The 9,416-nt window shown below is 42.5% G+C and overlaps 1 protein-coding gene across 1 annotated transcript; it reads right to left on the bottom strand.

Moving 5' to 3' along the window:
* Positions 1-4,147: 4,147 nt before the first annotated feature.
* Positions 4,148-8,836, bottom strand: exd1 (exonuclease 3'-5' domain containing 1). Its single transcript, XM_005742731.2, has 11 exons — positions 8,541-8,836; positions 8,349-8,414; positions 8,202-8,235; positions 8,035-8,111; positions 7,383-7,456; positions 7,215-7,301; positions 7,022-7,126; positions 6,855-6,935; positions 6,574-6,717; positions 6,299-6,490; positions 4,148-5,021 (listed from the first exon to the last, which is right to left on the bottom strand). The coding sequence occupies exons 1-11, from the start codon at positions 8,668-8,670 to the stop codon at positions 4,416-4,418; spliced, it is 1,596 nt and encodes a 531-aa protein (XP_005742788.1). The 5' UTR covers positions 8,671-8,836; the 3' UTR covers positions 4,148-4,415.
* Between the last annotated feature and the right edge of the window lie 580 nt (positions 8,837-9,416).

Genomic DNA, 9,416 nt, shown 5'->3' with positions numbered 1-9,416 from the left:
CTTTGAGCACATCTTGTTTATCTTAGGTGAGTCATATGGGCATTTACTTTACGTCAGCCTCTTCCTTTGATAAATCAAAGCAACAGCAGGCTGGTTTTTGAACCAACAGCTGTTTAAAACACACAACGATCACGTTTTTCATTACGGCCAAATGTCATAACCAGCTTAGTGTGGCATTTACGTTTTCCCTGATGACATGAACGCAACTTGCCCTTTTTCATTACCCGGCTTAATCTCATACTAATCCAATGATATTGCCATAATAAGTAAAACAAGTATGCTTGGAAGACAAAGCCCCGCAATGGTGACGGCGTTGGTGTGCCTGGCGTTGGCACCTCCCTTACTGTGTGCTGGCTGGCCATGACAACACAACGCCACAGTGCTGGCTGTCAGCATGCCAGGCCCCCAGAGCAGCTGCCAGGCCAAACCCATCGAGCACTAATTCAGCCAGCCACAGGGAGCCCTCCCCTCCCCTCCCCTCCGCAGTTTCTTCCTTCTCCAGGCCCTTCCCGTGGCTACAATCACCCCGTCATCTGTGTGCACACACCCACATTACACAATGCAGGTTTTAATTATGACAAACTTGCCAACAGCTAATAGCTCATCTTTTGAATCAAAGACTTTCTTACATAAAGGGGGTGGCCAATAATTTAATAACTCCACCTTGACAACACCTTTGTTTTTTATCGTCAACTCTCCTCTCAAAGCCAACAACACAGGAAAAGAAAAGACCCATCGCAGCTATTATTTATTTCTAAATGCTTCCATAATTGCTATAATTTATTACTCAACATGATATAAAAACAGCAAAGCTGCTCAGCATCAGAGGCTCGGGTAGAGGGGTAGAAGGGGGGTCTTGCATGAGTCATTTGCATGCTTGTCTTTGACACATGTCCACGTTCATTGCACAAATCATTAACATCCCGCTCGTTTTGTCATTATCTCCTGCGAGTGAAGGTGCACCTACGGAGCCTCAGGGACTGCGGCCAGGCCAGTTGCTCTGCGGTCGGTTAAGCGACGGCCAAAATGCGGAAACGTTCAGCTGGTCTTCTGATGTGATGGAGAGCTTCTGTAGTTAAATCCTGCTGTGTCCTCGGCCCTTTGGGCTGATTGTGGTTGAAAGGCTTTTTCTACAAAGGATGAATGGAGTACTTTGGGTAAGAAAAAAACAGAAAGTATCTATTTCCATCATATTTCATCCAAAATAAAGAGCTACATTTGCACCAAAGTTAATAGAATTCATCCTCTTGCTGTCTATATGAAGCGTTGTTATGTCATAGCTGTCCCATACACTGGCTACTTATTAGACTGGACCAAAGTGGTGGACTGAAGGCTGACATTCCTAAATCCTGGCCTTTATCATCTGCTCCGTCACCTGTCACTCATCTCCTGTCTGTGCACGTCTATCCCAGCTGAAGGTCACAATATGGCTGATTCCTTTGGAGAGGCCCTCCCAGGTCCCGATGCTCCACGCCGCCTGAGTAAACATGGCACAGCAGTTCATAAAGATGCGTATTGTGTGCCTGCATCTGTGTATGTGTGCATTTAAATGAACGTGTGCTTATTGAAGGGGGTCTTCCTGAGCAAAGCTTCCTGACTGCGGGGATACGTGCATGCCACTAGTGAGGCCGGCTGAAATATTGATGCTGTGTTTTGTTCTCATTTTCGCCTGTACTCGAGAGGCCATCTGGATAGGTCGGCCTTTCTCACGTTAAATATTAATTGTCCCGTTGAATATGACCTGGGGAGAGTAAAGGAGGGTTGCCTGTAACGTGAGAAAAAGAAAGGGAGAGGAGGGGGGGCTGTAGGGGGTGGGGGAGCGGAGCACGATTCAATAGGTTTTTCCTAACAGATGGAAGACTGGCTGCAGGGATGCGGTTAGTGGCACAGTGGAACCTGATATCTGACTGTATGCCTCCCTGCCTATAAATACAAAAGGATTACATGTGGTTACATTAATAATGAAAATCATATTATTCTGTTGACACGTGTCTACACAACCAGTCGTGGCGCGGTCAGAACTGCCGATGCTGCTCATCAGTCTGGTTCTTTGTAGTGCAGCTACTCAGGTAAGACCAGCTGATTGTGTTGTTTCAACAAGCCAATCAAACAAGTCGCTTCTGGCCAAGTCTGCCACCCCAGGCTAAACAAAGTCCCAGAGGAAAGCAGTAGCAGGATTAAGCCGAGAGGAAAAATTTAAACAGCTCACAAACAATCTGATTACTGATGAGCCACTGGTCCAAACTCTGATTAGCTTTCCTTCTTTTTCAGCGCTGAGCTATATCTCCCATGATCTGAGTGAGCACTTAGTCAGCAAACATGATGATCAATTTTAATGACGTGTTACAACAGCAAAGGTTTTCATTAAACTGTCCTTTCACTTTTAATAATTAACAAGGGCCTATTAATTATGAACAAATCCTCCAGCCTAACCCTGATCAGGAGGGAAGGTGTTGTCTAGGTCGTGTCATTTTCAGAGTTGTAAGCTGGTGGGGTGGGAAGGAGGACAAACACCTTTGTTTCTGGTACTCTCACAACAGCGCCTGAAGCTCTGGCGATCAATAATGCAGCTCGGCACGTGTCTGGGTGGCTTCCTTGCCGTCTTTGAATAATGTATGCAGTTTGTAAAAGTGTGACTTTTAAAGTGCTCATCATTGTTCAGTGAGTGACCCATTTCCATTACACCTTCAGGCCTCGTGGCTCGTACTGCTCAGTCAAAACAATAAATGGTCTTGCGCGGTTGAGATCTCCATTTTCGGATGCAAAATCAACACAGCTGGACATCCTAAAGTTTGTGTTTATGTCTGTGCGCTACCTTTCCGACTTTTAGTCTAAAATTAGCTCGGCCGCATCCTGCTGTGATGCTGAAGGTGCAGTCATCTTTCCTCTCTGAAGGACATAACACTGTCTGAAGTTTGTGGGTGGAGGGGAGGGGAGGCCGAGGGGGAGGGAGGAAACGGTGACTACCGTGTGACTAGCGCGCAGTTCCTTCCTCAGAGGCCTGAGAAACAGGAAGTGCTGCACATAAGGCATTATTGTGACGGAGAGGAAATGCAAGGTCCTCTAAAATAAGAGCTCCAATCTGGTGGTCAATGACAGGAGCCTGTCCTCCATGGCCCCTCGGAGACCTGTATATCCCCCCCCAACAAACTACAACCCCTCCACAACTTCACTGCTGATTGACGCAGATAAATATAGAGGGGAGCAAGCTCCAGTCACATTATATGGAATGAATCCTCTCTCGCTGTGGGATGGGATTTAAGAGCAGCAGCTCAAAGATAACATCACACAAATCGGTATTAAGATGATGCGATAACCCTTTTGTTCCTTGCTGAAACCTCGCGTACACAGACCGAGTAACGGGAGCGTTTCAGAGGGCTGAAAGAGGCATATGGGTACGATCCACCCTGTTGCAGGGTGGTTGCTACGAGAGAAGCAGGGCTTTGTGTCAGGCTGCCTCCCAGTTAATTAAAATCCTACATTATCTGTTTCATGCTTTCAATTAGAAAGCTTTGGAAAGGGCCCAAGCCTCTGCATGTAGATAACCATAGCAATAAGATGTGATTAATACTGGTGGGGGGCTTGCTCTGCAGAAATGCCCTGCTGTTGTGTCCATGGCTTGTTTTGATCTCTGGCAAAAATGGCTGCACAAAATCTGCAAGGCATGTCAAGCAGCAAATTAACAGGATAACATCATCTTTTTTCTGTTATTACAAAATATGGCAGGTGCTGACCACCTGTGATCAAAGTACGTCTAAAACAGCAGCAATGACTGAAGATACAGAGAATCTGTATCCCTCTCTGTGTTCCTTCTGCACCAAGTCTAATGTTTTCCCCCCTTTTATTATTATCAGTAATCAAAAGAAGTGTCAGCCAGCAATGTTTTTGCTCAATTAACAGCAGATCCATCGGTGCCTGTTTCTGCATTTCACAATCAATTAACTGCAACACAGGCTGTACAGGCAATCAATCACGCTAAGTTTAGCACATTAATGAGGTTGTGGAGTTGTCTGGGTGTACTTGTTGTTCCACCAGCCAAACCCATCATTTCTCGTCACACATGACTATTGTGACATGCTATCAGAGCATAATGTGTGCGATAAAAAGGGGGTCAACTACGACTTAAAACACAAGATGAAACATTTAGTTGTATTAAACAATAAGAACTCCTGTATATTTTTATTTTTCCAGAAACATAAATGACAAATGTCAAACAAATCTTTGCAAAACAAAACAAACAAACAAAGAACATTTACTGCCACCTACTGGCCATGCTAAGGAATTACACAGTGGAAAAGAGTAAACATTTGTGATGACTACTTTAATATCTGAATGATTGGCTCAGTGAAGATGAGATAGGCTGGGGACTTAATGTAAATTCTTCTCCACTCAAACCACAAACATCTTTAGGTGGGTTACTTTCCGAGGCCAGGTTCTGACATTTTATTCTGGAAAGGAGTCGCTTTCACACTACACTGATGTTTGAAGTCCCCAGCACTCTCAATGGGGATCTGAGTGGGTGGTAAGTGGAGAAGGAAGCCTCTTCCTCTTCCTAAGAAAGGAAAAGTGCCGTTGGATGGCTGCTCTTTCCCAAAGAGCCTTCCTCTTCCCATGAGATCCATTCGTACTCCTGCATCCCCTCTGCTCATACCTGCTGACAGAGAACAGTTGATGGACTCTTTATTGGTGAGGTCTGACACAGTGGCAGGAGCAGGATCCCGAGCATCCACAGCAGGCCCACTGGTGACCCTCAAAGGGCTAGTTGCAGACTGGTTAACAAGAGGCTCCTGTGGTGATGGTGAAGGAGATTCTACACTTGCAGGTTCAGACACATCTGGATGGTTTTTCCTTTGGTCTTCTTCTACAGCAGGTGAGGCCTGGGATGAAGACTGAGGTTTGGGGCTAAAGCGAGCCAGCAGACCCTGCTCTGTGAGTGGATAGTGACTGGAAGCCCACTCGTGCCTCTCGCGACGCATTACCTCCAGCTGCCTCAGCTCTCTGGGCAACTCCAACACACTTTCCTGTGGATACAAACAGTTGATTGGGACGGTTACTGCTAACCTTTAAACTTCTGCAAACCTCACATGTCAATTAAATACTCAAAGCAGTTTAAATCTGTGCAATGCTTGAGTAAAGAAAACGCCAGATTTAAGACCTTTACAGACACACAATTAGCCCGCTGTGATCTGTGGATGTTATATTTCAATCTGAAATCCTGCAACACATTAGAGCTGATAAAAGGAAAAGCAAAATGTTTATTTTTGGCATTTATTTTTAACTTTTTCACATAAAGTTATATTAGCTATATTAGCCATTTCGCATGCAACGCAGGGTACTGTAAGAACAATTGAATGAAAAGTGTTGACCATGACTTGTGGACTTACCAATAACTGGTAAGGACAACCTTACCACGCTGGTCTACAATAACATTTATTTAATGATGCATAAGTCTGCGTGAGTGCAGATCATTAATATGTAGACACAACCGAGAAGACTGCATTTATCTCAGGTGCTTTTGTGAATTGCACAGCTTAAAAATCATCTGAGAATTGCATCATATCGCATAGACCCTGTTTCTTACCTCAGCTATCATCTCTTTCCTTATTATTCCCAATCTGGAAGAGAAATCTCTCTCAGACATCTTGTACAAGGGCAGAGGGCAGAATTGACACTTTAAAAGATGGATGTGGGTTTTATGTTTGAAAATTCTTCCAGTTGTATAGAACTCTATAGGAAAGCAGCCCTCGGATCTTGCTCTGTGAGCTCACCAAACACTTTACTGATGACTATATTGGCTCACTCACTACTTTCGAATCATGCTGAATAAAATATAAAATCCACTTTGTGAATTCTGAGCATTATTTAGCCACCGTTATCAGTGTAGCAATCACTGAGACATCAAAGTGGCCACGTCCGTCTTATACACTTTCTAAGAGACAGGCCCATACTCTGTGTTTTACTGATGACGGAGGAAAGAACCAAACATACAAATGTGCAGTTACATCTCACTAGAATCAATGCCACACATTTTTACCAGATATGAAAATACTGTACATAACATGCAGAAATGTCTTTCTGTGTGTTACTGACGTGGGAGTGTGTGAATGAAGCAGTGAAGGATAACGTAAACCTGTCCCACGCGTGAATGACAGGAAGCTGTCGCTTTAACAGACTGATGAAGCCAGCAGTGTTGACTAAATCACGCGCGTTTCTATCATGTTGCCCGACTTTTGACTGGAGCAAAAAACTGAAAAGGATTATTTCTTTGAAGACAGCTAATTGTTTCTTAATTACTCACCATGCCAACATGCGCCAGTTCATCGGGCTGGTAATGGCTGCTGCTGAGGTAGGAATCAACCAGAGCCATGTAGTCTCTCATGAGCGTGTCCAGCAGCACCAGTCTGAGCGGCTGTAGGTGGATCACTGATAGAGCCATCACCTTCAGCAGGGGTAACGGACAAGGCCGCATGTGCCACATCTCGCTTTCTTCCTGTGAAAACATAAGCCTGTTATAGCACCAAATACCTATACAGCACAAGAAAAAAATACCCTGGATAGGTCTGTGTGGTGTACCTTAGTGAACTGTGACTTCATCTGAAGAGACGAAAGCTGGGAGGGGGGCACCCTCAGGTGCAGACTTAACACCTCGTGGAGAGTACTGACTCTGTCAGGAAGGAAACCTCCCGTCTCTGAGTAGAAGCACATGACATCTGCCACCTAAAATATTTAAAGAAGACAAAAAAAATGATTTCAATCAAACAGACAAAACAGAGACACATAAAATGAAAAGAACAATATGGATAATTTAGAGAATAATCTAAAGATTAGCAATAATGTGCATACTGCGCACGTACCTGAGTGTCAAAGACATTTGTCAGCTTTACTCCAAACTGAGCGATCAGACATCCAGCAATGGCTCTGCAGTCATGGATGACCTATAACAAATATCAAACCAATATGCTACGGTAATCATAATCACTGCCATAATTTTAAGAGAGCTTCTAATGCAGTTATTTGTCACCTTTAAAATGTCCTTGCTCTCCAGGATCATAGCGAGGCCATTCTTAAAAGCCCGGGCTCCGAGTAACAGGACATCAAATAGGTATACTTTGTTTTTAGTGGCAATCTAGAAGAATTAGGTTTAAGTTATTTTCCTTTTTCTGTCCTCATGATGGAGAAGGAACAAAAAACCAAAAGACTGACGACCTTCTCACCTGCAGCCAACACAGTCGTCCATTCTTAAATACCTCAACCCCTTCTGCTCCCACACCGATCACGTGCTGTTTCTTGATGTGCATTATCTAACACATTTGGATACGGTACATGGGTCAAAGAAATCTGAGTCATTTACACAGTAGAAAGCAAACATCAAATCAACTCACAGTAGGTCCGAACTTCTCATGAAACTCATCAACAACTACGTAGTTGATGTACTCTTCATCCTCCTCGTCATCATCTGCAAAAAGAAAAAGAAAAATCCTCTCAAAAGTGAGACGTTCAAAACAAATGTGTAGCTCAGGGTTGTCTAACTCACGTTACCTAGTGGGCCGGACAACCTCGTGTCAATGCGAACGGCACATGTAACCCCCGAGACGACTCAATATGAGCAAAAAAGGGTAATTTCAACACTACGTCAAATTCTTTCTGCACAATAAAGAAATGCTGTTGTAATAAAGGAAAATAATCCTGTCAGGACATCTTTTTTGGCTTAATTTGTAAGAAACAAACAACTGTGTTTTCACAACTGCATAAAATTATAGAAAAGAATCTGGTACCAGATATTCCTTTAATTATAAAATTTAAAGTTTTCAGTAATTTACTTTGATTTTTTTTTCTTTACCGTGGGTAGAAAACAAGCAAACATGTAGTTTAGGTGTTCATCTATTACTTAATTACTTTGGTGTAGTATAAATGACCATTAGCATACAGGCCTCCTTCATATTTTCCAAAGCCCATTCAGGACCCCGGGCCTTAGGTTTGACACCCCTGGTGTAACTGGTTCATCATTAGCTTTAGTGGAATAAATGAACTCACCCAATGTGCCTGTCTTCCTGTATGGCTGAAACTTTGCTACATCCAAGTGGTCCTCTGGTCTGTGATGGTGAATATTTCTGTGCACAGTTTTGTACATTGAAATTTATTACAAGCCAGGACAAAAGGCATTCTCACCAAAAGTGGCACCTCATGCATGTCTTACTTACTCACGGTCACCGTTCCCATCACTGGTAAATTCCACTGTTGAATTAATTATATAAAAAGTCAAGCCAGATATCAGAATGGACAATGAAGGAATACTGTGCAGCTTGGTACAAACCTGTTCAGGTATTACTTTTCATGAGTGAACTCACCATTCAGAATCTCATGGCCAAAGAAAATTTTTGTTCCGGGAAACCTCCAGCCATCATTACTGACAACTGCAACAAACCAGAAACCACAACTATCTTTCCAAGACACTAATATAAAGTATTTAGCAGTTTTACTCTCTTATATTACAGAAAGAATTCATAAATAAAGTACAACATTAATTAAAAACAGCTAACCGTCCGCCAAAATCAAAGCTTTGTTGGGGTAAATACGTTTCACGACCCCGAAGAACGATGAAGTCTTGAGGATCAATTTGATTCTCGCTCCCTTGAAGTAAGTCAGTAGTTTTACATCATCCACAACCATTTTAAATCATGTACGATCTGTTTCAAGCGAATAAAACAGTGTATTTGTTGACTTGGAGATATCCTTATCCCTAATCAACGGTTAGCGGCTAGGCTGTTAGCTGCTTGCGATTAGCGCGCTGGCCGGGAATGTTGCGTTCATGAGCTCGTCGTTACTTAATTGTTCGAGCGCCTTGACTCCATAAAAAAACATCACCAGATAAAAAACAACTAACACAGTTTTTAAAATTACATTTACGGCTATCGGAAACTTTGCGTAAAGCAACAAACCGATTTTTTTTTTAAATTTTATTTCTGACTGTAGGGACGCTCTCTGGGATTAAAAATGTTTTTGTTTCCCATGACAAATGAAGGTAACTCCACAAGTCAGTTATGGGTCGTGCTTACGTATTTCCAACATTTTAAAACAAGGACGACAGAGTATTGAGGGCAACGAGTGCCAAAATTATTATTATAATTTTTTTTATTTAATTAAAATGGGAAATTATTAATTAATTTAATATATAAATAAATGATTACAATTATGTTATCATCATTTAAACCACTTGATAAATTATTTAGTACTCTATTTCCATTTTTAATTAATTAATGACCCATTTAATTCACTATTTAACAATTCAGTTGTTAAATTCACTCGTGACCCTCCATAATCACGAGTTCAGCTCAATTTTCGTCAAATGAGCATAAAAACCTCGACAAAAACAGCTGCTACAGAGGTTGGTGGTCAGACCCAAGTTCAATTAATCT

The sequence above is a fragment of the Pundamilia nyererei genome, unplaced genomic scaffold (assembly GCF_000239375.1).
Source record: "Pundamilia nyererei isolate P.nyererei 1_Seehausen unplaced genomic scaffold, PunNye1.0 scaffold00123, whole genome shotgun sequence".
Classification (NCBI taxonomy): domain Eukaryota; kingdom Metazoa; phylum Chordata; class Actinopteri; order Cichliformes; family Cichlidae; genus Pundamilia; species Pundamilia nyererei.
Note: the sequence above shows the minus strand (reverse complement) of the source record. Positions and strands in the feature narration are given on the sequence as shown.

Coding starts and splice junctions, on each gene's coding strand:
- exd1 (XM_005742731.2), bottom strand. CDS start 8,670: ATGGTTGTGGATGATGTAAAACTACTGACTTACTTCAAGGGAGCGAGA. Junction 7,457..8,034: donor CAGGAAGACAGGCACATTGG/GTGAGTTCATTT, acceptor TTCTTTTTGCAG/ATGATGACGAGGAGGATGAA. Junction 5,022..6,298: donor AACTGGCGCATGTTGGCATG/GTGAGTAATTAA, acceptor TTGTATCCACAG/GAAAGTGTGTTGGAGTTGCC.